Source organism: Manis javanica, chromosome 15 (genome assembly GCF_040802235.1).
Source record: "Manis javanica isolate MJ-LG chromosome 15, MJ_LKY, whole genome shotgun sequence".
Taxonomy (NCBI): domain Eukaryota; kingdom Metazoa; phylum Chordata; class Mammalia; order Pholidota; family Manidae; genus Manis; species Manis javanica.
The window spans coordinates 84,221,705-84,248,660 of NC_133170.1; the positions used below are offsets into that span (position 1 = coordinate 84,221,705).

General features: G+C 60.1%; 5 gene segments (V, D, J or C); all 5 read left to right on the top strand.

Moving 5' to 3' along the window:
- LOC108383606 (immunoglobulin lambda variable 1-40-like) overlaps window positions 1–511 on the top strand; it is a 178,626-nt gene extending 178,115 nt beyond the window's left edge. The window contains 1 exon segment of the V gene segment in view: window positions 49–511. Coding sequence covers window positions 49–368 — 320 coding nt within the window.
- Window positions 512–2,374: 1,863 nt separating this feature from the next.
- LOC140846424 (immunoglobulin lambda constant 3-like) lies at window positions 2,375–4,277 on the top strand. The segment is given in 2 exon segments: window positions 2,375–2,478; window positions 3,815–4,277. Coding segments are annotated over 2 exon segments (399 nt in total).
- A 5,654-nt stretch (window positions 4,278–9,931) lies between these two features.
- LOC140846425 (immunoglobulin lambda constant 3-like) lies at window positions 9,932–11,856 on the top strand. The segment is given in 2 exon segments: window positions 9,932–10,057; window positions 11,394–11,856. Coding segments are annotated over 2 exon segments (399 nt in total).
- A 5,811-nt stretch (window positions 11,857–17,667) lies between these two features.
- On the top strand, window positions 17,668–19,204 carry LOC140843062 (immunoglobulin lambda constant 1-like). The segment is given in 2 exon segments: window positions 17,668–17,725; window positions 18,748–19,204. Coding segments are annotated over 2 exon segments (363 nt in total).
- Window positions 19,205–20,309: 1,105 nt separating this feature from the next.
- LOC140846393 (immunoglobulin lambda constant 3-like) lies at window positions 20,310–23,002 on the top strand. The segment is given in 3 exon segments: window positions 20,310–20,315; window positions 21,019–21,163; window positions 22,550–23,002. Coding segments are annotated over 3 exon segments (471 nt in total).
- The last annotated feature ends 3,954 nt before the right edge of the window (window positions 23,003–26,956 follow it).

Here is a 26,956-nt window from a genome sequence, read left to right on the forward strand (position 1 = left end):
ACCACGGCCAGCAGCCCTCTGACCTCCTGCCGCTGCCCCGCCCCGCAGGTCACCCCAAGGCCGCGCCCTCGGTCACCCTCTTCCCGCCCTCCTCCGAGGAGCTCAGCGCCAACAAGGCCACAGTGGTGTGTCTCATCAGTGACTTCTACCCCGGCGCCGTGACGGTGGCCTGGAAGGCAGACGGCGCCCCCGTCACCCAGGGCGTGGAGACCACCAAGCCCTCCAAACAGAGGAACAACAAGTACGTGGCCAGCAGCTACCTGAGGCTCTCCCCCAACGCGTGGAAGTCTCACAGCAGCGTCAGCTGCCAGGTCACACACGAAGGGAGCACCGTGGAGAGGACGCTGGCCCCCAGGGAGTGCTCTTAGGCCCCGAGCCCCCGCCCCTGGGAGCCTGGACACACAGGCCTCCGGGGAGGGTCTCCCTCCCCCCACGTACCCCCCAACCCACCCCGGCCCTCTCCCTGCTCCTCATCAACTCGCAATAAAGGGTCCTCCCTGCCCATCAGGAATCATGCTATCTGCTCATTGTTGGCTTACACATTTTCTGTCCTGAACTCAACCACACCCTCGGGGGCACAGACACCTGTTGCTTGTGGGAAGGAAGCCAGGGAAAGGGCCATCTCTGCAGGTTTCCTTGAGAGGTAGTGTCACTCACACTCAGAGAGCAGAGAATATTCCAGAACAGGGCATCCAGGCAGCAGGACCCAGGACATACCACACCTGCACCCGCCCTGAACTTGAGATCCTCGCAGGGACCAAGTGCACTCCAGCGTCTGGACCGGCAGCTCACAGGCTCACTCCCATGTGATCAGTTGTCCACTATCCCTCCCTCTAAGGCCCCGCACTCCAGGCCATGCCCTCTTGGCCTCCTGACCCATTCAGAAACTCCCCACCCCCTCAGCCTGGGACCACGCCCCAGCTTGAGGGCCCTCCATGCTCCTGCCTCCCTAGGGACACTGCCCCACGTCCCCTCCCTCAGCCTCTGTCCCATCACTCTCATTACAGGACACTCTGCTCCCAGACCCGGGTCACCCCCTCCCACACTCCTACTGGGGACCACCCTCCCACACACGTCCTGGAGGGCACAGCTGTAGTCAAGGCCCATAGAGGACAGGAGCCACCTCTGCTGCCTCCCACCCCTGACAGGCAGGCCACCACTGACCCAGCACCAATGCCTAATGGCCAGTACTCTTGGGGGACCTGCCTGACCACCCGTGTCCTAAATCAAATGAGAGATACTTGGAATAGTGCCATTCAGGACTCTGTGAGCTGATCATCATCTTAGGAGCATGTACACACACACACACTGACATGAACACACATGTACACTGATATGCTCACAAAACACACATTTATGAACCTACTCATGGTGGCACCTCTCTGGAGACTCAAGTAGAAGTGGGTAAAACATGCTTTGGTGGGGACACAGCTTGGGGCATGAGCAAGGAAAGGGCATCCCTGACATAGCCAGGCTGTGCGCTACCCGAGCCAGAGGGCTGTGCCCGAGAGAAAAGGATGCCACACCCACTACTGTGGGCGTCACATGCGTGAGCTCCGCAGTACACAGTACAGGACCAGGTGCAGCCCCAGGGCTGGCGGCGCCAGAGACCCCTCAGGACATGAAGCTGCAGGACACGGGTGCACTTACTATCCTAGTTTGTGGGGTCCCCCTGTGCCTGTGACGCTCGTGCACATGGGACATGTTTAATCAGGAGTGCCAGGGGACAGCAGGCACTCCCACACTTAGGGCTCAGGGAGGAAATTAGCAAGGACAGTGGCCTCCTCCCCACCTAGAGGGGTCCACCTGGGCCATACAGCTCTAGTTCAGCCCTCCTGGAGGGGCAGGGAGGCAGCTGCCCCCCACCAGGCTCAGCACGGGGTCTACGCACCAGCTGCTCCTGGCACCTTCAGGAAGGCCCAGCCAAGGAGGGAGGCCGCGTCCCAGGGCCCTGCAGAGGCTCTGGATGCTGGTTCAGGACTCCATTCCTGCCCCGCCACACTTCCCATTCCCTCCCAATACGTCCACGGCCTCCTCAGCCCACTGTGTGGTGCATCCAGGTCTGCAGGCCAGTACCAAGTCTGCAAAGGGGTCTCAGCTCCGCTGTGTCACCCATCCCCTCCTCCTGACATCCCAACCTAGACAGCGGAAGGTGCATATACACGCTGAAAAGGACAGAACTGGGTGGGGTTGTGATGGGAAACCCAGACATCTGATCACACACCATCGCATGCCCAAGAATGGACAGAATACCAAACTTCTGTGGAACAGAATTCAGGTCCACAAGGCCAACTTCTGATCCTCTAAACTGCTCGACCAGCACCCATGACTAGGAGGCTGGACTTTGGGCCTCCCAGGCAGCTGCAGGGGGCCTGGCAGGTTGAGGGTTGGTGGGCACGATGCGTGACAGGAGGGTTTTTGTTCAAGGCTGTGCAACTGTGTACTTTTTTGGAGGTGGGACCCGGTTGAACGTCATTGGTGAGTCTCCCCTTTGCCATCCTCTGTAGCATACAGATTTCAATTTTGGATGATTTATCTCCTCTTTCTGTCCTTATCTGGCCTGGGGTCTGAACCCTTCTAAGGCATGGAAACTTCACACACACCCCTCCCCCGGGTTACTCATCAACCATGTAACCCTGCTCAATTTTAGCAGGCTTTTGGGAGGACCACCCCTCTGAGTGCTTCCTGTCCCCCTCGCTGTTCTTCTGAGCAGTCTCTCTCATCCCTCAACAGGACTCTGGGATGTGTGGGTCCTGCAGGCTCTCGAGCGCTGGGGTCTTAGGGCAGGGGGCCTCCAGCTGGGGCACCGGGGCCATGGAAGGCGGGAGCAGCTGCACTGTACCGGGGGGGTCACTTGTCCATTGGGGCATCTCTGTGTTCTACGTGGAGTCCAGTCAGGGCTCATCAAGTAATCCCACTGTGGAATTTAGGGAGATGGGGGGTAGACGCAAGGTGTCGGGGGCAAGGAGGGAGGGAGAGTTTCCTATGGGAAGGTGACCCAGGGTGCTGGGTCCCTGCTCCTCCCCTAGGACATCAGGACACCCAGGAGAGGGCAGGTGTCAGCACATGTTGCCCCCAAGGGTCGATCCTCCACATGCCACCTCTGTGGGACAGACGCCTGAGCAGGTGCCCAGGAGAGGAGACTTCCTGTAGGGCCAGGTGACAGCAAGAGGTCCTACCAGGCAGATACATGTCCCAGTTAGACACAGTCCCCAGGCTAACATCCTAGGATAGGGGGACAGCCTGCGAACAGCCCCGGCCCAGCCTCAGGAGGGAGCACGGCCTGATCTGGAACCCTCCTGCCACTGCCCTCCCTTGGATCCAGTCCAAGGGTCTTAATTGGAAGGTGGGTGGGGGATGCAATGGTGCCATAGTGGGGGCTGACGGCAAGAGACCTACCCGCACAAGGTAGGAGAGCTTGAGACCAGGACATACCCAACACCTGGGTGAACGCTAGGCACAGGGGCTGGGTGCAGATAGAGGAGAGAGAGATGCCCCAAGACAGACTGACACAGACGTGAGGTCCCAGGGCCCATGCCCGCCAGCACCAGGGAGACAGTCAAGGAATGGTGGCCTATGCGGCCCCACAAACCTGCAGAGCGCCTGAGGGGGCCAGCTCCCTAGGGTCTGCCATGAGAGTCTCCCAGCAAAGGTATGTCACCCTGCTCATGGCTGACCTGAACTCAGGACAGCAGGGGCCACCCGGGGTCCCACTGTAGACCACGGAAGGCCAGGCCCCATATCAGCAGTGAGGTCAGGACCTCCCACCACGGCCAGCAGCCCTCTGACCTCCTGCCGCTGCCCCGCCCCACAGGTCACCCCAAGGCTGCGCCCTCGGTCACCCTCTTCCCGCCCTCCTCCGAGGAGCTCAGCGCCAACAAGGCCACAGTGGTGTGCCTCATCAGTGACTTCTACCCCGGCGCCGTGACGGTGGCCTGGAAGGCAGACGGCGCCCCCGTCACCCAGGGCGTGGAGACCACCAAGCCCTCCAAACAGAGGAACAACAAGTACGTGGCCAGCAGCTACCTGAGGCTCTCCCCCAACGCGTGGAAGTCTCACAGCAGCGTCAGCTGCCAGGTCACGCACGAAGGGAGCACCGTGGAGAGGACGCTGGCCCCCAGGGAGTGCTCTTAGGCCCCGAGCCCCCGCCCCTGGGCGCCTGGACACACAGGCCTCCGGGGAGGGTCTCCCTCCCCCCACGTACCCCCCAACCCACCCCGGCCCTCTCCCTGCTCCTCATCAACTCGCAATAAAGGGTCCTCCCTGCCCATCAGGAATCATGCTATCTGCTCATTGTTGGCTTACACATTTTCTGTCCTGAACTCAACCACACCCTCGGGGGCACAGATACCAGTTGCTTGTGGGAAGGAAGCCAGGGAAAGGACCGTCTCCTCAGGTTTCCTTGAGAGGGAGTGTCACTCACACCCAGAAGGGCAGAGAATATTCCAGAACAGGGCATCCAGGCAGCAGGAGCCAGGACATAACACTGCCTGCACCTGCCCTAACTTGTGATTTTTGCAGGGACCAAGTTCCCCCTACCATCCTGGGTCCCCGCCCCTTGGTACCTGTCGCCTCTAGGATATGGGTCTGGACCTGGCAACTCACAGGCTCACTCCCATGTGATCAGTTGTCCAGTATCCCTCCGTCAAGGCCCCGCACTCCACGCCATGCCCTCTTGGCCTCCAGACCCATTCAGGAATTCCCCATCCCCTCAGCCTGGCACCCCACTCCATCCTGAGGGCCCTCCATGCTACTGCCTCCCTAGGGACGCTGCCCTACGCCCACTCCCTGAGCCTCAGTCCCATCACTCTCCCTATAGGACACTCCGCTCCCAGACCCGGGTCACCCCCTCTCACACTCCTACTGGGGACCACCCTCCCACACATGTCCTGGAGGGCACAGCTGTAGTCAAGGCCCATAGAGGACAGGAGCCACCTTTGCTCCCTCCCACTCCTGACAGGCAGCCCACCACTGACCCAGCACAAATGCCTAATGACCACTACTCTGGGTTGATGTGCCTGACCACCCGTGTCCTAAATCAAATGAGAGATCCTGGAATAGTGCCATACACGACTCTGTGAGCTTATCCTCATCTTAGAAGTACACACACACACACAGACATGAACACACACTCACACCCATAAGCTCACAAAACACATATTTACACACATGGCCACAGGGGCACCTCTCTGGAGGCTCAAGTGGAGCTGACAGAGAAGGTGCTTCGGTGGGGACCCAGCTTGGGAGATGAGCAGGGAGAGGGCATCCCTGACGTCCCCAGGCTGTGCACTGCCTGAGCCACGAGGCTGTGCCGGAGAGAGAAGGATGCCACACCCACTCCTGTGGGCATCACATGGGTGAGCTCTGCAGGTGACAGTCCAGAACCAGGTGCAGTCCCAAGGCCTGGGTCACAGGGACCCGTAACTACATGAAGCTGCAGGGCAGGGGTGCACTTACTACTCCGGCTTGTGGGGTCCCCCTGTGCCTGTGACGCTCGTGCACATGGGACACGTGTAATCAGGAGCACCAGGGGACAGCAGGCACTCCCACGCTTAGGGCTCAGGGAGGAAATTAGCAAGAACAGTGGCCTCCTCCCCACCTAGAAGGGTCCACCTGGGCCATACAGCTCTAGTTCAGCCCTCCTGGAGGGGCAGGGAGGCAGCTGCCCCCCACCAGGCTCAGCACGGGGTCTACGCACCAGCTGCTCCTGGCACCTTCAGGAAGGCCCAGCCAAGGAGGGAGGCCACGTCCCAGGGCCCTGCAGAGGCTCTGGATGCTGGTTCAGGACTCCATTCCTGCCCCGCCACACTTCCCATTCCCTCCCAAAACGTCCATGGCCTCCTCAGCCCACTGAGTGGTGCATCCAGGTCTGCAGGCCAGTACCAAGTCTGCAAAGGGGTCTCAACTCCGCGGTGTCACCCACCCCTTTCTCGGGTCATCCCAAGAGACTGAGGAAGGTGCATTGGTCCGTGAAAAGGATGGAAATGGGAGAGACTGTGATTGAAAACCCAGGCATTTGATACCATCCCATCTCATGACCAAGCATGAATAGAATCCCATTGGTCAATGGAACAGAATTCAGATTCTCTGGGACACATTCTGATCCTCTAAACTGCTCAACCAGCACCCGTGACTAGGAGGCTGGACATTGGGCCACCCAGGCAGCTGCAGGGGGCCTGGCAGGTTAAGGGTTGGCGGGCGGGACAGTTTTTGTTCGAAGCCGTGTCACTGTGATACTTTTGGCAGTGGAACACGGTTGAGTGTCATTGGTGAGTCTCCCCTTTCCTCTTCTTTGGGGTCCACAGTGCAATTTCGAGTAAACTTTCCATCCTTTTTGGCCTAACTGGGACAGGGGCGTGAAAGCTCCTGGTGCCTGGGACATTCACCTCTCTTTGCTGGTCTTCACAGGCTCCCGGTCGGGGCTTGAGAGGACCACCCCTCCGAGCGCTTCCTGCTCCCCCTCGCTGTTCTTTTGAGCAGTGTCTCTCATCCCTCACTGGGCCTCTGGGATGTGTGGGTCCTGCAGGCTCTTGGGTGCTGGGGTGTTGGGACGGAGGAATCCGGCTGGGGCACCAGGGCCATGGGAGGTGGGCAGGGAGCTGGGAGCAGCTGCACTGTACTGGGACTGTCACTTGTGCTTTGGGGCGCCTCTGGGTTCTACGTGGGGACCAGCCAGGGTTCATCAAGGCATACCTTTCTGCAACTTAAGGAGATGGGGGGTAGACTCAAGGTGTGGGGGGCAAGGAGGGAGGGAGAGTTTCCCATGGGAAGGTGACCCAGGGTGCTGGGTCCCTGCTCCTCCCCTAGGACATCAGGACACCCAGGAGAGGGCAGGTATCAGCACATGTAGCCCCCAAGGGTCTGTTCTCCACATTCCACTTCTGTGGGACAGACCCCTGAGGAGGTGCCCATGCCAGGAGTCTTCCTGTAGGGCCAGGTGACAGCAAGAGGCCCTGCCAGGCGGACACATGTCCAAGTTAGACACAGTCCCCAGGCTAACATCCCAGGATAGGGGGACAGCCTGCAAACAGCCCTGGCCCAGCCTCGGGAAGGAGCACGGCCTGCTTCGGACCCCTCCTTCCACTGGCCTCCCTGGGATCCAGTCCCAGTCCTGACACCCACTCCCCAGCCCGGCAGCACTAAGGGTCTCTGCTGGAAGGTGGGCAAGGGATGCAAGGATGCCCTCATGGGGCTGAGGGCAGGAAACCTACCCCCACAAGCTAGGAGAGCCTGAGACCAGGACACACCCATCACCTGGGCAAACGCTGGGCACAGGGGCTGGGTGCAGATGGAGAGGAGAGAGATGCCCCAAGACAGACGGACTCACACAGACGTGAGGTCCCAGGGCCCATGCCCGCCAGCACCAGGGAGACAGTCAAGGAATGGTGGCCTATGCAGCCCCACAAACCACCTGCAGAGCGCCTGAGGGGGTCAGCTCCCTAGGGTCTGCCATGAGAGTCTCCCAGCAAAGGTATGTCACCCTGCTCATGGCTGACCTGAACTCAGGACAGCAGGGACCACCCGGGGTCCCACTGTGGACCACGGAAGGCCAGGCCCCATATCAGCAGTGAGGTCAGGACCTCCCACCACGGCCAGCAGCCCTCTGACCTCCTGCCGCTGCCCCGCCCCGCAGGTCACCCCAAGGCCGCGCCCTCGGTCACCCTCTTCCCGCCCTCCTCCGAGGAGCTCAGCGCCAACAAGGCCACAGTGGTGTGCCTCATCAGTGACTTCTACCCCGGCGCCGTGACGGTGGCCTGGAAGGCAGACGGCGCCCCCGTCACCCAGGGCGTGGAGACCACCAAGCCCTCCAAACAGAGGAACAACAAGTACGTGGCCAGCAGCTACCTGAGGCTCTCCCCCAACGCGTGGAAGTCTCACAGCAGCGTCAGCTGCCAGGTCACGCACGAAGGGAGCACCGTGGAGAGGACGCTGGCCCCCAGGGAGTGCTCTTAGGCCCCGAGCCCCCGCCCCTGGGCGCCTGGACACACAGGCCTCCGGGGAGGGTCTCCCTCCCCCCACGTACCTCCCAACCCACCCCGGCCCTCTCCCTGCTCCTCATCAACTCGCAATAAAGGGTCCTCCCTGCCCATCAGGAATCATGCTCTCTTCTCATTGTTGGCTTACACATTTTCTGTTCTGAACTCAACCACACCCTCGGGGGCACAGACACCTGTTGCTTGTGGGAAGGAAGCCAGGGAAAGGGCCATCTCTGCAGGTTTCCTTGAGAGGTAGTGTCACTCACACTCAGAGAGCAGAGAATATTCCAGAACAGGGCATCCAGGCAGCAGGACCCAGGACATACCACCACCTGCACCCGCCCTGAACTTGAGATCCTCGCAGGGACCAAGTGCACTCCAGCGTCCCGGCAGCTCACAGGCTCACTCCCATGTGATCAGTTGTCCCACTATCCCTCCCTCTAAGACCCCGCACTCCAGGCCATGCCCTCTTGGCCTCCTGACCCATTCAGAAACTCCCCACCCCCTCAGCCTGGGACCACGCCCCAGCTTGAGGGCCCTCCATGCTCCTGCCTCCTAGGGACACTGCCCCACGTCCCCTCCCTCAGCCTCTGTCCCATCACTCTCATTACAGGACACTCTGCTCCCAGACCCGGGTCACCCCCTCCCACACTCCTACTGGGGACCACCCTCCCACACACGTCCTGGAGGGCACAGCTGTAGTCAAGGCCCATAGGGGACAGGAGCCACCTCTGCTGCCTCCCACCCCTGACAGGCAGGCCACCACTGACCCAGCACCAATGCCTAATGGCCAGTACTCTTGGGGGACCTGCCTGACCACCCGTGTCCTAAATCAAGGGAGAGATACTTGGAATGTGCCATTCAGGACTCTGTGAGCTGATCATCATCTTAGGAGCATGTACACACACACACACTGACATGAACACACATGTACACTGATATGCTCACAAAACACACATTTATGAGCCTACTCATGGTGGCACCTCTCTGGAGACTCAAGTAGAAGTGGGGTAAAACATGCTTTGGTGGGGACACAGCTTGGGGCATGAGCAAGGAAAGGGCATCCCTGACATAGCCAGGCTGTGCGCTACCCGAGCCAGAGGGCTGTGCCCGAGAGAAAAGGATGCCACACCCACTACTGTGGGCGTCACATGCGTGAGCTCCGCAGTACACAGTACAGGACCAGGTGCAGCCCCAGGGCTGGGGCGCCAGAGACCCCTCAGGACATGAAGCTGCAGGACACGGGTGCACTTACTATCCTAGTTTGTGGGGTCCCCCTGTGCCTGTGACGCTCGTGCACATGGGACATGTTTAATCAGGAGTGCCAGGGGACAGCAGGCACTCCCACACTTAGGGCTCAGGGAGGAAATTAGCAAGGACAGTGGCCTCCTCCCCACCTAGAGGGGTCCACCTGGGCCATACAGCTCTAGTTCAGCCCTCCTGGAGGGGCAGGGAGGCAGCTGCCCCCCACCAGGCTCAGCACGGGGTCTACGCACCAGCTGCTCCTGGCACCTTCAGGAAGGCCCAGCCAAGGAGGGAGGCCGCGTCCCAGGGCCCTGCAGAGGCTCTGGATGCTGGTTCAGGACTCCATTCCTGCCCCGCCACACTTCCCATTCCCTCCCAATACGTCCACGGCCTCCTCAGCCCACTGTGTGGTGCATCCAGGTCTGCAGGCCAGTACCAAGTCTGCAAAGGGGTCTCAGCTCCGCTGTGTCACCCATCCCCTCCTCCTGACATCCCAACCTAGACAGCGGAAGGCATATACACGCTGAAAAGGACAGAACTGGGTGGGGTTGTGATGGGAAACCCAGACATCTGATCACACACCATCGCATGCCCAAGAATGGACAGAATACCAAACTTCTGTGGAACAGAATTCAGGTCCACAAGGCCAACTTCTGATCCTCTAAACTGCTCGACCAGCACCCATGACTAGGAGGCTGGACTTTGGGCCTCCCAGGCAGCTGCAGGGGGCCTGGCAGGTTGAGGGTTGGTGGGCACGATGCGTGACAGGAGGGTTTTTGTTCAAGGCTGTGCAACTGTGTACTTTTTTGGAGGTGGGACCCGGTTGAACGTCATTGGTGAGTCTCCCCTTTGCCATCCTCTGTAGCATACAGATTTCAATTTTGGATGATTTATCTCCTCTTTCTGTCCTTATCTGGCCTGGGGTCTGAACCCTTCTAAGGCATGGAAACTTCACACACACCCCTCCCCCGGGTTACTCATCAACCATGTAACCCTGCTCAATTTTAGCAGGCTTTTGGGAGGACCACCCCTCTGAGTGCTTCCTGTCCCCCTCGCTGTTCTTCTGAGCAGTCTCTCTCATCCCTCAACAGGACTCTGGGATGTGTGGGTCCTGCAGGCTCTCGAGCGCTGGGGTCTTAGGGCAGGGGGCCTCCAGCTGGGGCACCGGGGCCATGGAAGGCGGGAGCAGCTGCACTGTACCGGGGGGGTCACTTGTCCATTGGGGCATCTCTGTGTTCTACGTGGAGTCCAGTCAGGGCTCATCAAGTAATCCCACTGTGGAATTTAGGGAGATGGGGGGTAGACGCAAGGTGTCGGGGGCAAGGAGGGAGGGAGAGTTTCCTATGGGAAGGTGACCCAGGGTGCTGGGTCCCTGCTCCTCCCCTAGGACATCAGGACACCCAGGAGAGGGCAGGTGTCAGCACATGTTGCCCCCAAGGGTCGATCCTCCACATGCCACCTCTGTGGGACAGACGCCTGAGCAGGTGCCCAGGAGAGGAGACTTCCTGTAGGGCCAGGTGACAGCAAGAGGTCCTACCAGGCAGATACATGTCCCAGTTAGACACAGTCCCCAGGCTAACATCCTAGGATAGGGGGACAGCCTGCGAACAGCCCCGGCCCAGCCTCAGGAGGGAGCACGGCCTGATCTGGAACCCTCCTGCCACTGCCCTCCCTTGGATCCAGTCCAAGGGTCTTAATTGGAAGGTGGGTGGGGGATGCAATGGTGCCATAGTGGGGGCTGACGGCAAGAGACCTACCCGCACAAGGTAGGAGAGCTTGAGACCAGGACATACCCAACACCTGGGTGAACGCTAGGCACAGGGGCTGGGTGCAGATAGAGGAGAGAGAGATGCCCCAAGACAGACTGACACAGACGTGAGGTCCCAGGGCCCATGCCCGCCAGCACCAGGGAGACAGTCAAGGAATGGTGGCCTATGCGGCCCCACAAACCTGCAGAGCGCCTGAGGGGGCCAGCTCCCTAGGGTCTGCCATGAGAGTCTCCCAGCAAAGGTATGTCACCCTGCTCATGGCTGACCTGAACTCAGGACAGCAGGGGCCACCCGGGGTCCCACTGTAGACCACGGAAGGCCAGGCCCCATATCAGCAGTGAGGTCAGGACCTCCCACCACGGCCAGCAGCCCTCTGACCTCCTGCCGCTGCCCCGCCCCACAGGTCACCCCAAGGCTGCGCCCTCGGTCACCCTCTTCCCGCCCTCCTCCGAGGAGCTCAGCGCCAACAAGGCCACAGTGGTGTGCCTCATCAGTGACTTCTACCCCGGCGCCGTGACGGTGGCCTGGAAGGCAGACGGCGCCCCCGTCACCCAGGGCGTGGAGACCACCAAGCCCTCCAAACAGAGGAACAACAAGTACGTGGCCAGCAGCTACCTGAGGCTCTCCCCCAACGCGTGGAAGTCTCACAGCAGCGTCAGCTGCCAGGTCACGCACGAAGGGAGCACCGTGGAGAGGACGCTGGCCCCCAGGGAGTGCTCTTAGGCCCCGAGCCCCCGCCCCTGGGCGCCTGGACACACAGGCCTCCGGGGAGGGTCTCCCTCCCCCCACGTACCCCCCAACCCACCCCGGCCCTCTCCCTGCTCCTCATCAACTCGCAATAAAGGGTCCTCCCTGCCCATCAGGAATCATGCTATCTGCTCATTGTTGGCTTACACATTTTCTGTCCTGAACTCAACCACACCCTCGGGGGCACAGATACCAGTTGCTTGTGGGAAGGAAGCCAGGGAAAGGACCGTCTCCTCAGGTTTCCTTGAGAGGGAGTGTCACTCACACCCAGAAGGGCAGAGAATATTCCAGAACAGGGCATCCAGGCAGCAGGAGCCAGGACATAACACTGCCTGCACCTGCCCTAACTTGTGATTTTTGCAGGGACCAAGTTCCCCCTACCATCCTGGGTCCCCGCCCCTTGGTACCTGTCGCCTCTAGGATATGGGTCTGGACCTGGCAACTCACAGGCTCACTCCCATGTGATCAGTTGTCCAGTATCCCTCCGTCAAGGCCCCGCACTCCACGCCATGCCCTCTTGGCCTCCAGACCCATTCAGGAATTCCCCATCCCCTCAGCCTGGCACCCCACTCCATCCTGAGGGCCCTCCATGCTACTGCCTCCCTAGGGACGCTGCCCTACGCCCACTCCCTGAGCCTCAGTCCCATCACTCTCCCTATAGGACACTCCGCTCCCAGACCCGGGTCACCCCCTCTCACACTCCTACTGGGGACCACCCTCCCACACATGTCCTGGAGGGCACAGCTGTAGTCAAGGCCCATAGAGGACAGGAGCCACCTTTGCTCCCTCCCACTCCTGACAGGCAGCCCACCACTGACCCAGCACAAATGCCTAATGACCACTACTCTGGGTTGATGTGCCTGACCACCCGTGTCCTAAATCAAATGAGAGATCCTGGAATAGTGCCATACACGACTCTGTGAGCTTATCCTCATCTTAGAAGTACACACACACACACAGACATGAACACACACTCACACCCATAAGCTCACAAAACACATATTTACACACATGGCCACAGGGGCACCTCTCTGGAGGCTCAAGTGGAGCTGACAGAGAAGGTGCTTCGGTGGGGACCCAGCTTGGGAGATGAGCAGGGAGAGGGCATCCCTGACGTCCCCAGGCTGTGCACTGCCTGAGCCACGAGGCTGTGCCGGAGAGAGAAGGATGCCACACCCACTCCTGTGGGCATCACATGGGTGAGCTCTGCAGGTGACAGTCCAGAACCAGGTGCAGTCCCAAGGCCTGCGTCACAGGTACCCGTAACGACATGAAGCTGCAGGGCAGGGGTGCACTTACTACCCCGGCTTGTGGGGTCCCTCTGTCCTACTGATACTCATGCACATGGGACACGTGTAATCAGGAGCGCCAGGGGACAGCAGGCACTCCCACACTTAGGGCTCAGGGAAGAAATTAGTAAGGACAGTGGCCTCCTCCCCACCTAGAGGGGTCCACCTGGGCCATACAGCTCTAGTTCAGCCCTCCTGGAGGGGCAGGGAGGCAGCTGCCCCCCACCAGGCTCAGCACGGGGTCTACGCACCAGCTGCTCCTGGCACCTTCAGGAAGGCCCAGCCAAGGAGGGAGGCCGCGTCCCAGGGCCCTGCGGAGGCTCTGGATGCTGGTTCAGGACTCCATTCCTGCCCCGCCACACTTCCCATTCCCTCCCAAAACGTCCACGGCCTCCTCAGCCCACTGAGTGGTGCATCCAGGTCTGCAGGCGAGTACCAAGTCTGCAAGGGGTCTCAGCTCCGCGGTGTCACCCACCCCTTTCTCGGGTCATCCCAAGAGACTGAGGAAGGTGCATTGGTCCGTGAAAAGGATGGAAATGGGAGAGACTGTGATTGAAAACCCAGGCATCTGATACCATCCCATCTCAGGACCAAGCATGAATAGAATCCCATTGGTCAGTGGAACAGAATTCAGATTCTCTGGGACACCTTCTGATCCTCTAAACTGCTCGACCATCACCCGTGACTAGGAGGCTAGACTTTGGGCCATCCAGGCAGCTGCAGGGGGCCTGGCAGGTCGAGGGTTGGCGGGCGGGAAGGTTTTTGTTCGAAGCTGTGTCACTGTGATATTTTTGGCAGAGGGACCCGGTTGAACGTCATTGGTGAGTCTCCACTTGTCCTCCTCTTTGGGGTCCAGAGTGCAATTTCGAGTAAACTTTCTCTCTTTCCTGGCCTAACTGGGACTGAGGTGTAAAACCTTCTGGTGCCTGGGACATTCACCTCTCTTTGCTGGTCTTCACAGGCTCCCGGTCGGGGCTTGAGAGGACCACCCCTCTGAGCGCTTCCTGCTCCCCCTCGCTGTTCTTCTGAGCAGTGTCTCTCATCCCTCACTGGGACTCTGGGATGTGTGGGTCCTGCAGGCTCTCGGGCACTGGAGTCTTAGGGCAGTGGGGAATCTGGCTGGGGCACCGGGACCATGGGAGGCAGCAGGGAGCCGGGAGCAGCTGCACTTTACCGGGAGTGTCACTTGTGCATTGCGGCGCCTCTGGGTTCTAAGTGGGGGACCAGTCCCGACTCATCAAGGAATCTCATTGTGGAACTTAGGGAGATGGGGGTAGACGCAAGGTGTGGGGGGCAAGGAGGGAGGGAGAGTTTCCCATGGGAAGGTGACCCAGGGTGCTGGGTCCCTGCTCCTCCTCTAGGACATCAGGACACCCAGGAGAGGGCAGGTGTCAGCACATGTAGCCGCCAAGGGTCCATCCTCCACATGCCACCTCTGTGGGACAGACTCCTGAGCAGATGCCCAGGCCAGGTGTCTTCCTGTAGGGCCAGGTGACAGCAAGAAGCCCTGCCAGGCAGACACATGTCTTAGGTCAGACACAGTCCCCAGGCTAACATCGCAGGATAGAGAGACCGCCCCGGCCCAGCCTTGGAAAGGGGCATGGCCTGGTCCAAGACCCTGCATCCACTGGCCTCCCTGGGATCCAGTCAAGGAAAGGTGGCCTTTGAGGCCCCACAAACCTGCAGAGCACCCGAGGGGGCCAGCTCCCTAGGGTCTGCCATGAGAGTCTCCCAGCAAAGGTATGTCAACCCGCTCAGGGCTGCCTGAACTTAGAACAGCAGAGAACACCCGGGGTCCCACCGAGGAAAACGGGAAGCACAGCCCCATATCAGCAGTGAGTTCAGGACCTCCCACCATGGCCAGCAGCCCTCTGACCTCCTGCCGCTGCCCCGCCTCGCAGGTCATCCCAAGGCCGCGCCCTCAGTCACCCTCTTCCCGCCCTCCTCCGAGGAGCTCAGCGCCAACAAGGCCACAGTGGTGTGCCTCATCAGTGACTTCTACCCCGGCGCCGTGACGGTGGCCTGGAAGGCAGACGGCGCCCCCGTCACCCAGGGCGTGGAGACCACCAAGCCCTCCAAACAGAGGAACAACAAGTACGTGGCCAGCAGCTACCTGAGGCTCTCCCCCAACGCGTGGAAGTCTCACAGCAGCGTCAGCTGCCAGGTCACGCACGAAGGGAGCACCGTGGAGAGGACGCTGGCCCCCAGGGAGTGCTCTTAGGCCCCGAGCCCCCGCCCCTGGGCGCCTGGACACACAGGCCTCCGGGGAGGGTCTCCCTCCCCCCGCTCCCCCCCCCCCCCGGCCCTCTCCCTGCTCCTCATCAACTCGCAATAAAGGGCCCTCCTTGCCAATCAGGAATCATGCTCTCTGCTCATTGTTGGCTTACACATTTTCTGTCCTGAACTGAACCACACCCTCGGGGACACAGACACCTGTTGCTTGTGGGAAGGAAGCCATGAAAAGGACCATCTCCTCAGGCTGCCTTTACAAGGAGTGTCACTCACACCCAGAGGGCAGAGAATATTCCAGAAAAGGGCATGCAGGCAGCAGCACCCAGGACATACGTCCGCCTGCACCTGCCCTGAATTTGTGATTCCCAGAGGCACCAAGTCTATCCCAGCATTCCGGCAGCTCAAAGCTCACTCCCATGTGATAGGTTGCCCCACTATCCCTCCATCAACGCCCCGCACTCCGGGCCATGCCCTCTTGGTCTCCTGACCCATCCGGAAATTCCCCACGTCTCAGCCTGGCACAGGGCCCCATGCTGAGGGCCCTCCATGCTACTGCCTCCTGGGGACGCTGCCCCACGGCCCCTCCCTCAGCCCCAGTCCCATCACTCTCACTATAGGACACTGTACTCCCAGAGCCGGGTCACCCACTCCCACACTCCTCCTGGGGACCACCCTCCCACACACGTCCTGGAGGGCACAGCTGTAGTCAAGGCCCATAGAGGACAGGAGCCACCTTTGCTGCCTCCCACCCCTGACAGGCAGCCCACCACTGACCCAGCACAAATGCCGAATGGCCACTACTCTTGGGGGACCTGCCTGACCACCCGTGTCCTAAATCAAGGGAGAGATACTGGGAATGCACCATTCAGGACTCTGTGGGCTGATCATCATCTTAGGAGCACGCATGCACACACACACACATGGACATGGACATACACTCACACTCATAAGCTCACAAAACATACATTTACGAGCACGGCCACAGTGGGACCTCTCTGGAGGGTCAAGTGGAGGTGGGGTACAAGGTGGTACGGTGGGGACCCAGCTTGGGACATGAGCAGGGAGAGGGCATCCCTGAAATCCCCAGACTGTGCGCTGCCCGAGCCACGGGGCTGTGCCCGATAGAGAAGGATACCACACCCACTCCGGTGGGCGTCACATGCGTGAGCTCTGCACGTAATAGTCCAGGACCAGGAGCACACGAGGGCATCCTCATGACATGAAGCTGTAGGACAGGATAGGTGTGCACTTACTATCCCAGCTTGTGGAATCCCCCTGTGCCTGTGACGCTCATGCACATGGGACACGTGTAATCAGGAGTGCCAGGGGACAGCAGGCACTCCCACGCTTAGGGCTCAGGGAAGAAATTAGTAAGGACAGTGGCCTCCTCCCCACCTAGAGGGATCCACCTGGGCCATACAGCTCTAGTTCAGCCCTCCTGGAGGGGCAGGGAGGCAGCTGCCCCCCACCAGGCTCAGCACGGGGTCTACGCACCAGCTGCTCCTGGCACCTTCAGGAAGGCCCAGCCAAGGAGGGAGGCCGCGTCCCAGGGCCCTGCAGAGGCTCTGGATGCTGGTTCAGGACTCCATTCCTGCCCCGCCACACTTCCCATTCCCTCCCAAAACGTCCATGGCCTCCTCAGCCCACTGAGTGGTGCATCCAGGTCTGCAGGCCAGTACCAAGTCTGCAAAGGGGTCTCAACTCCCCTGTGTCACCCACCCCTTTCTCGGGACATCCCAAGAGACTGAGGAAGGTGCATTGGTCCGTGATAAGGATGGAAATGGGTGAGATTGTGATTGGAAACCCAGGCATTTGATACCACCCACCTCATGACCAAGCATGAATAGAATCCCATCTGTCAATGGAACAGGATTCAGATGCTCGGGGACACCCTCGGATCCTCTAAACTGCTCGACCATCACCCGTGACTAGGAGGCTGGACTTTGGGCCTCCCAGGCAGCTGCAGGGGGCCTGGCAGGTTGAGGGTTGGTGGGAGGGAGGTGTGAGAGGAGGGTTTTTGTTCAAGGCCGTGTCACTGTGTACATTTTTGGAGGTGGGACCCGGTTGACTGTCCTTGGTGAGTCTCCCCTTTGCCATCCTCTGTAGCATACAGATTTCAATTTTGGATGATTTTTCTCCTCTTTCTGTCCTTATGTCGCCTGGGATCTGAACCCTTCTGAGGCATGGAAACTTAACACACACACCCCAGTTACTCATCAACCACGTCACCCTGCTCAATTTTAGCAGGCTCCTGGTTGGGGCTTCGGAGGACCACCCCTCCGAGCGCTTCCTGCTCCCCCCCCCACCGCTGTTCTTCTGAGCAGTCTCTCTCATCCCTCACTGGGACTCTGGGATGTGTGGGACCTGCAGGCACTCGGGGGCTGGAGTCTTGGGAAAGGGGGCTCCAGCTGGGGCACCGGGGCCATGGGAAGCGGGCAGGGAGCCGGGAGCAGCTGCACTGTACGAGGTGTGTCACTGTTCATTGGGGCACCTCTGAGTTCTAGGTGGGGACCAGTCACGGCTAATCAAGGAATCCCATTGTGGAACTTAGGGAGATGGGGGTAGACGCAAGGTGTGGGGGACAAGGAGGGAGGGAGAGTTTCCCATGGGAAGGTGACCCAGGGTGCTGGGTCCCTGCTCCTCCCCTAGGACAGCCAGACACCCAGGACATCAGGACACCCAGAAAAGGGCAGGTGTCAGAACACATAGCCCCAAAGGGTCCATCTTCCACATCCCAACTCTGTGGGACAGACCCCTGAGCAGATGCCCAGGCCAGGAGTCTTACTGTAGGGCCAGGTGACAGCAAGAGGCCCTGCGAGGCAGACACATGTCCAAGGTCAGACACAGTTTCCAGGCTAACATCCCAGGATAGGGGGACAGCCTGCAAACAGCCCTGGCCCAGCCTCGGGAACGAGTACGGCCTGCTCCGGACCCCTCCTTCCACTGGCCTCCCTGGGATCCAGTCCCAGTCCTGACACCCACTCCCCAGCCCGGCAGCACTAAGGGTCTCTGTTGGAAGGTGTGCAGGGGATGCAAGGATGCCCTCATGGGGCTGAGGGCAGGAAATCTACCCCCACAAGCTAGGAGAGCCTGAGACCAGGACACACCCATCACCTGGACAAACGCTGGGCATAGGGGCTGGGTGCAGATGGAGCGGAGAGAGATGCCCCAAGACAGACGGACTCACACAGACGTGAGGTCCCAGGGCCCATGCCCGCCAGCACCAGGGAGACAGTCAAGGAATGGTGGCCTATGCGGTCCCACAAACCTGCAGAGCACCCGAGGGGGCCAGCTCCCTAGGGTCTGCCATGAGAGTCTCCCAGCAAAGGTATGTCAACCCGCTCAGGGCTGCCTGAACTTAGGACAGCAGAGAACACCCGGGGTCCCACCGAGGAAAATGGGAAGCACAGCCCCATATCAGCAGTGAGTTCAGGACCTCCCACCACGGCCAGCAGCCCTCTGACCTCCTGCCGCTGCCCCGCCTCGCAGGTCACCCCAAGGCCGCGCCCTTGGTCACCCTCTTCCCGCCCTCCTCCGAGGAGCTCAGCGCCAACAAGGCCACAGTGGTGTGCCTCATCAGTGACTTCTACCCCGGCGCCGTGACGGTGGCCTGGAAGGCAGACGGCGCCCCCGTCACCCAGGGCGTGGAGACCACCAAGCCCTCCAAACAGAGGAACAACAAGTACGCGGCCAGCAGCTACCTGAGGCTCTCCCCCAACGCGTGGAAGTCTCACAGCAGCGTCAGCTGCCAGGTCACGCACGAAGGGAGCACCGTGGAGAGGACGCTGGCCCCCAGGGAGTGCTCTTAGGCCCCGAGCCCCCGCCCCTGGGCGCCTGGACACACAGGCCTCCGGGGAGGGTCTCCCTCCCCCCTCGCTCCCACCCCCCGGCCCTCTCCCTGCTCCTCATCAACTCGCAATAAAGGGTCCTCCCTGCCCATCAGGAATCATGCTCTCTGCTCATTGTTGGCTTACACATTTTCTGTTCTGAACTCAACCACACCCTCGGGGGCACAGACACCTGTTGCTTGTGGGAAGGAAGCCAGGGAAAGGACCATCTCCTCAGGTTTCCTTGAGAGGTAGTGTCACTCACACCCAGAAGGGCAGAGAATATTCCAGAACAGGGCATGCAGGCAGCAGGACCCAGGACATACCTCTGCCTGCACCCGCGCTGAACTTGTGATTCCCACAGGGACCAAGTCCACCCCACTGTCCCGGCAGCTCACAGGCTCACTCCCATGTGATCAGCTGCCTCACTATCCCTCCGTCAAAGCCCCGCACTCCAGGCCATGCCCTCTTGGCCTCCTGACCCATTTGGAAATTCCCCATCCCCTCAGCCTGGCACAGCACCACATCCAAGGGCCCTCCATGCTCCTGCCTCCCTAGGGACACTGCCATGCGCCCCCTCCCTCAGCCCCAGTCCCATCACTCTCACTACAGGACACTCCGCTCCCAGACCCGGGTCACCCCCTCCACACTCCTACTGGGGACCACCCTCCCACACACGTCCTGGAGGGCATAGCTGTAGTCAAGGCCCATAGGGGACAGGAGTCACCTCTGCTGCCTCCTACCGCTGAGAGGCAGGCCACCACTGACCCAGCACAAATGCCTAATGACCATTATTTCTGGGTGACTTCGTGACCACCCATGTCTTAAATCAAAGGAGAGATACTGGGACTGTGCCATTCATGACTCTGTGAGCTGATCATCATCTTAGGAGCACGCATGCACACACATGGACACGGCCATGAACATGTACTCACACCAATATGATCACAAAACACACATTTATAAGCACGGCCACAGGAGCACCTCTCTGGAGGCTGAAGTGGAGCTGCGGTAGAAGGTGCTCCGGTTGGGACCCTGCTTGGGACATGAGCAGGGAGAGGGCATCCCTGACGTCCCCAGGCTGCGCACTGCCCGAGCCACAGTGCTGTGCCTGAGAGAGGATGCCACACCCACTCCTGTGGGCGTCACATGGGTGAGTTCTGCAGGTGACAGTCCAGGACCAGGTGCAGCCCCAGGGCTGGGGTGCCAGAGACCCCTCATGACATGAAGGTGCAGGGCAGGGGTGCACTTACTATCCTAGTTTGTGGGGTCCCCCTGTGCCTGTGACACTCGTGCACATGGGACACGTGTAATCAGGAGCGTCAGGGGACAGCAGGCACTCCCACACTTAGGGCTCACGGAAGAAATTAGCAAGGACAGTGGCCTCCTCCCCACCTAGAGGGTCCACCTGGGCCATATAGCTCTAGTTCAGCCCTCCTGGAGGGGCAGAGAGGCAGCTGCCCCCCACCAGGCTCAGCACGGGGTCTACGCACCAGCTGCTCCTGGCACCTTCAGGAAGGCCCAGCCAAGGAGGGAGGCCGCGTCCCAGGGCCCTGCGGAGGCTCTGGATGCTGGTTCAGGACTCCATTCCTGCCCCGCCACACTTCCCATTCCCTCCCAATACGTCCACGGCCTCCTCAGCTCACTGTGTGGTGCATCCAGGTCTTCAGGCCTGTACCAAGTCTGCAAAGGGGTCTCAGCTCCGCTGTGTCACCCATCCCCTCCTCCTGACATCCCAACCTAGACAGCGGAAGGCGTATACACGCTGAAAAGGACAGAACTGGGTGGGGTTGTGATGGGAAACCCAGACATCTGATCACACACCATCGCATGCCCAAGAATGGACAGAATACCAAACTTCTGTGGAACAGAATTCAGGTCCACAAGGCCAACTTCTGATCCTCTAAACTGCTCGACCAGCACCCATGACTAGGAGGCTGGACTTTGGGCCTCCCAGGCAGCTGCAGGGGTTCTGCGAGGTCGAGGGTTGGTGGGCGGGAGGTATGAGAGGAGGGTTTTTGTTCAAGACTGTGTCACTGTGTACGTTTTTGGAGGTGGGACGCAAGTGACTGTCATTGGTGAGTCCCCCCTTTGCCATCCCGCATGGCATACAGATTTCAATTTTGGATGATTTTTCCCCTCTTTCTGCCCTTATCTGGCCTGGGGTCTGAACCCTTCTGAGGCATGGAAACTTCACCCCCCCCACACCCCCGGTTACTCATTAACACCTTCACCCTGCTCGATTTTAACAGGCTCCCCGTCGGGGCTTGAGAGGACCACCCCTCCGAGCGCTTCCTGCTCCCCCTGGCTGTTCTTCTGAGCAGTGTCTCTCATCCCTCACTGGGCCTCTGGGATGTGTGGGTCCTGCAGGCTCTCGGGCACTGGGGTCTTAGGGCAGTGGGGAATCCGGCTGGGGCACCGGGGCCATGGGATGCGGCAGGGAGGCGGGAGCAGCTGCACTGTACCGGGGGGGTCACTTGTCCATTGGGGCGCCTCTGGGTTCTAAGTGGGGACCAGTCCCGACTCATCAAGGAATCCCATTGTGGGACTTAGGGAGATGGGGGTTAGACACAAGGTGTAGGGGGCAAGGAGGGAGGGAGAGTTTCCCATGGGAAGGTGACCCAGGGTGCTGGGTCCCTGCTCCTCCCCTAGGACATCAGGACACCCAGGAGAGGGCAGTTGTCAGCACATGTAGCCCCCAAGGGTCCATCCTCCACATGCCACCTCTGTGGGACAGACCCCTGAGCAGGTGCCCAGGCCAGGAGTCTTCCTGTAGGGCCAGGTCACAGCAAGAGGCCCTGCCAGGCGGACACATGTCCAAGTTAGACACAGTCCCCAGGCTAACATCCCAGGATAGGGGGACAGCCTGCGAACAGCCCCCGGCCCAGCCTCGGGAACGAGTACGGCCTGCTCTGCCACTGGCCTCCCTGGGATCCAGTCCCTGTCCTGACACCCACTCCGCAGCCCGGCAGCACTAAGGGTCTCTGTTGGAAGGTGGGTAGGGGATCAAGGATGCCCTCATGGGGCTGAGGGCAGGAAACCTATCCCCACAAGCCAGGAGAGCCTGAGACCAGGACACACCCATCACCTGGGCAAACGCTGGGCACAGGCGCTGGGTGCAGATGGAGGGGAGAGAGATGCCCCAAGACAGACGGACTCACACAGACGTGAGGTCCCAGGGCCCATGCCCGCCAGCACCAGGGAGACAGTCAAGGAATGGTGGCCTATGCGGCTCCACAAACCTGCAGAGCGCCTGAGGGGGCCAGCTCCCTAGGGTGTGCCATGAGAGTCTCCCAGCAAAGGTATGTCACCCTGCTCATGGCTGACCTGAACTCAGGACAGCAGGGGCCACCCGGGGTCCCACCGAGAACCACGGGAAGCCCAGCCCCATATCAGCAGTGAGGTCAGGACCTCCCACCACAGCCAGCAGCCCTCTGACCTCCTGCTGCTGCCCTGCCTCGCAGGTCACCCCAAGGCCGCGCCCTCAGTCACCCTCTTCCCGCCCTCCTCCGAGGAGCTCAGCGCCAACAAGGCCACAGTGGTGTGTCTCATCAGTGACTTCTACCCCGGCGCCGTGACGGTGGCCTGGAAGGCAGACGGCGCCCCCGTCACCCAGGGCGTGGAGACCACCAAGCCCTCCAAACAGAGGAACAACAAGTACGCGGCCAGCAGCTACCTGAGGCTCTCCCCCAACGCGTGGAAGTCTCACAGCAGCGTCAGCTGCCAGGTCACGCACGAAGGGAGCACCGTGGAGAGGACGCTGGCCCCCAGGGAGTGCTCTTAGGCCCCGAGCCCCCGCCCCTGGGCGCCTGGACACACAGGCCTCCGGGGAGGGTCTCCCTCACCCCGCGCTCCCCCCAGCCCTCTCCCTGCTCCTCATCAACTCGCAATAAAGGGTCTTCCTTGCCCATCAGGAATCATGCTCTCTGCTCATTGTTGGCTTACACATTTTCTGTCCTGAACTCAACCACACCCTCGGGGGCACAGACACCTGTTGCTTGTGGGAAGGAAGCCAGGGAAAGGGCCATCTCTGCAGGTTTCCTTGAGAGGTAGTGTCACTCACACTCAGAGGGCAGAGAATATTCCAGACAGGGCATCCAGGCAGCAGGGCCGAGGACATAGCACTACCTGAACTGCCCTGAACTTGCGATTTTTGCAGGGACCAAATTCCCCCTATCATCCCGGTCCCCCTCCCCTTGGTATCCGTGGCCTCCAGGACATGGGTCTGTACCTGGCAGCTCACAGGCTCCCTCCCATGTGATCAATTGTCCCACTATCCCTCCCTTTAAGGCCCACACTCCACGCCATGCCCTCTTGGCCTCCTGACCCATTTGGAAATTCCCCATCCTCTCAGCCTGGCACACTGCCCAATCCTGAGGGTCCTCCACGCTCCTGCCTCCTAGGGATGCTGCCCCGCGTCCCCTCCCTCAGCCCCAGTCCCATCACTCTCACTACAGGACACTCTGCTCCCAGACCCGGGTCACCCCTCCCACACTCCTACTGGGGACCACCCTCCCACACAGCTGTAGTCAAGGCCCATAGGGGACGGGAGCCACCTCTGCTGCCTCCCACCCCTCAGAGCTTCCCACCAACTCCACCTCAAGCACCGATGTCCGCGTTTCCATGAATGGTCACTGTGTTGTGTATTCATATTGAAGGTTCAGAATTATATGTTGTCGTGGACATGTCTGTGAGCAGCAGTTAGGAGGGATACCTGAGAACCAGGTAGATCCTGTCTTGGGGGTTGGCACAGGATGTCAGCTCTGAGTTTGCAGACACAGAGACAGACAGTGAACAGGCACACACACAGATTGTTCCCTAACGTAAGACAGGTGCGTATGTGCTCACACACACGTTATTGCAAGCATGGCGATGCTTGGCATGTCCCAAGATTTGTGCTGCCATCCAGAAGCTTCCCATGGGCCTCATCTCTCTGTAGGCATAGGCTCCAGGGCTTCCATGTCATGCAGGACTCTTACTCCTTGCACAAGGCACCCCTGCACATGCCGGCCAGCAACACAGCCCCTCCCTGGGATATGAGGTGAATCTCAGACCTTCCTTCCTACCTCTACCTCAACTGGGGATGCAGAGAACCCCACCCTCCAAGCAAGTCAACGTGCAGGTGGGAGGCAGTCATCCCCCTCAGCCTCCCGTCAGCTAGGTGAGCACAAGACGCAGCCTTTGGTCCTCCCGCACAGGTGCAGGGGGCCTGGGCAGGCCGAAGGGTCATGGGTGTGTGGGGTGACAGTAGGGTCTTTGTTCAAGACTGTGTCACTGTGTCATGTGTTCAGTGGAGGGGACCGACTGACCATCCTATGTAAGTCTTCCTCTTGGCCTATTTGGGATCCAGTGTGAAATTTGGTTTTTCCCTCTCTTCTGTCTAGTCTTGGTCTGGGGTCTGAATCATAGTGGCATTACTAGTCCTCACCTTTTCTGTAGGTCCTGCCTGCCCTCCATGGTCTGGTGCATCTGCCAAGGCACCTGGTGGTGACAGATGCAATGACCTCCATGACCCCTTCTCGCCCCTTCTTACTGAGGCCCCAGGTGTCTCTTCAGGTGAGCTTCTCCTCTGGCCTGTGGGGCAGGTGGAGTTCACACGGGTCCTTGAAGGGTAGTGTCACCGCCTCCCAGCTGTATCCAGAGAAGAGTCGCTAACAGGAGACTGGGTAACACAAGCCATTCCCGCTGGCCTTTGTACTTTCTCTCTGTTTGCCATTCTGTGTGGACCATGTCCACGCAGGACTGTCCCAGGCCCACTGTCCTTGGTTCCCTGTGGCCTCCAGGATAATGTCTACACTCCTTTTCTGGGATCCAGGGCTCTCACTGTGTGGGGCTGTGAGGCAAAAACAAAAACAAAAAAACCCAAAAACCCTCCCAAAGTAGGAGAGGAAAACCAAGACAGAAAATAATCCCAGGGTGTAGACAGCACACAGATGACCGGGTAGAGAGCTCAGAGTCAGACGCCCAGGACAGATTCCCAAGGAACGATGAGACCTAGAAGCTGATGCCAGCCAGCGCCAGGGGACACAGGGGTGGGCGGCGAGTTAAGAGGACATGTGAATCTGAAGAGACTGAGGCCAAATAGGGGAAGAGGGGCGGGGAAGGGGGCGAATCCCATAATTAGGGCATTGAGATGCTCCCAACAGACCCAGGAGGGTCTCCCTTCCCCCGCGCTCCCATCCCCCCCCACGCCCTCTCCCTTCACCCAATCAACTCGCAATAAAGGGTCCTCCCTGCCCATCTCTGCTCATTGTTTTGTCTCATATTTAATTTGTAATCTCTCCAGGATGCTTGGGGTGGCTTGTACGGCGTCATGGCACCCAGTCGGGAAAGTGACCCGAGGGGAGAGGCTCCCGGCCCTCCTGAGGCATCTCCCAGGACACTGGCCGGGACACGGGAGGTCGGGTCACCAGAACATCAGTCCCTCTGCCCCCGCCTTCCTCCAGCTCTTCCTCCAGCACAGGGCCAGGCCCCTCCCTGCACCTCCCCAGCCAGAGCTGGCCGTGGCCAGTGGCCTCCAAATAAGCCGTCCCTCCCTCTCCTGGTCAGGACCCCCTCCTCCCTCTCTGCCTGGCTTAGCATCTGCCCACCCAAACCACCTCCCTGTCCCTCCCAAGGGCTGGACTACCCACAAGGTCCAGGACACTAACTACTGTCAGCTTCCCAGGCTCTCAAGTCCAAGGGCCACCTAGACTCCTCACCCATGGGCAGGTTCAGAGATGTAAGTGGAATAGAAGAAAGCTAGGAAGGAGACTCACACAAAAGGCCTTCTAGGAGGCTCAAAATTTGCCAAAATAAGCTCTGAGCCCCCAGGAACCAATTCAAGGAGGGAAACACGTGCCTCTTAAATTCTCTGAGATGAAACAAGCCTTTGCTGGAAGGAAACTGGTGTCTCAGTGCTGAGACCAGGCATTTTGTATCACAGTTCAAAGTGGGGACATGGTTTACCCAAGCCTTCAGCATGGACAGGAACTGGACTGTGACACACAGGTGACCCCTCGGTAGCCTCAGGATGTGGTGATGGCCACGAGCTGGTGGCAGCTGCCCCTGCATGGGGAGCCCTCCATGCAACTGTCTTCATTAACACCAGGTCACCACTGCTGAGGGGGATGCTACACAGAATGGTCCCCCGATTTGCCCATGGGGGGTCCAGACGGGCAAGCTCTTGCCGCTGGATCCAGTTGGGCCAGTGGCACAAAATCACAACCCCCTGCCCCACTGCATGTCCAAGCCCACTCCTTTCCCTGCCTGGCGCCCCCTTGGCATCCCAGGACCTCCGGACAGCTCCCCCACCAACACTCCGGGCTCTGCCACACAGAAGCCACAGAGGGGTGGGCTACTCAGGCGCATGGCACAGAAAGGCCCCTGCCATCTTCGCCAGGGGGCATAATTTCTTGGGAACCAGTCGTGGGTGTCAGCCGGAAAAGCAGATCCCATCCAGGGACTTTGTGGGTGGCTCTGTGAGGCTCCAGGGCTCCCTGGTGGGGAGGGGGCTAGGGAGAGAGCCCTGACCCCACCACCCCTCATGCTGGGGTCCCCCGCTGCACTGTGGGGGATTGTGGGGGGCAGCGGCAGAGGGTCAGGCACTATCTCCATGGGCCGGGGGCCGTGCTAAGGGTCCTGGTGGGGGCTGGCCCCCCGGCTCCTGCCCCTGTGCTGGGGCCACTGCACCATGTCAGCACCGACGCAGCGGCGGGAACAACAGTTCATTCACCTACAGGTCGGGAGGGCAGAGGTCTGACACAGGCCTGCAGGCCATAATCAAGGCTCCATGAGAATCTGTTTGCTTGCCGTGTCTGGCTTCCAGAGGCCGCGGGCATTCCCTGGCTCCGGCCCCTCCCACCAACACCGAAGCCCAGCACTGGAGGCAG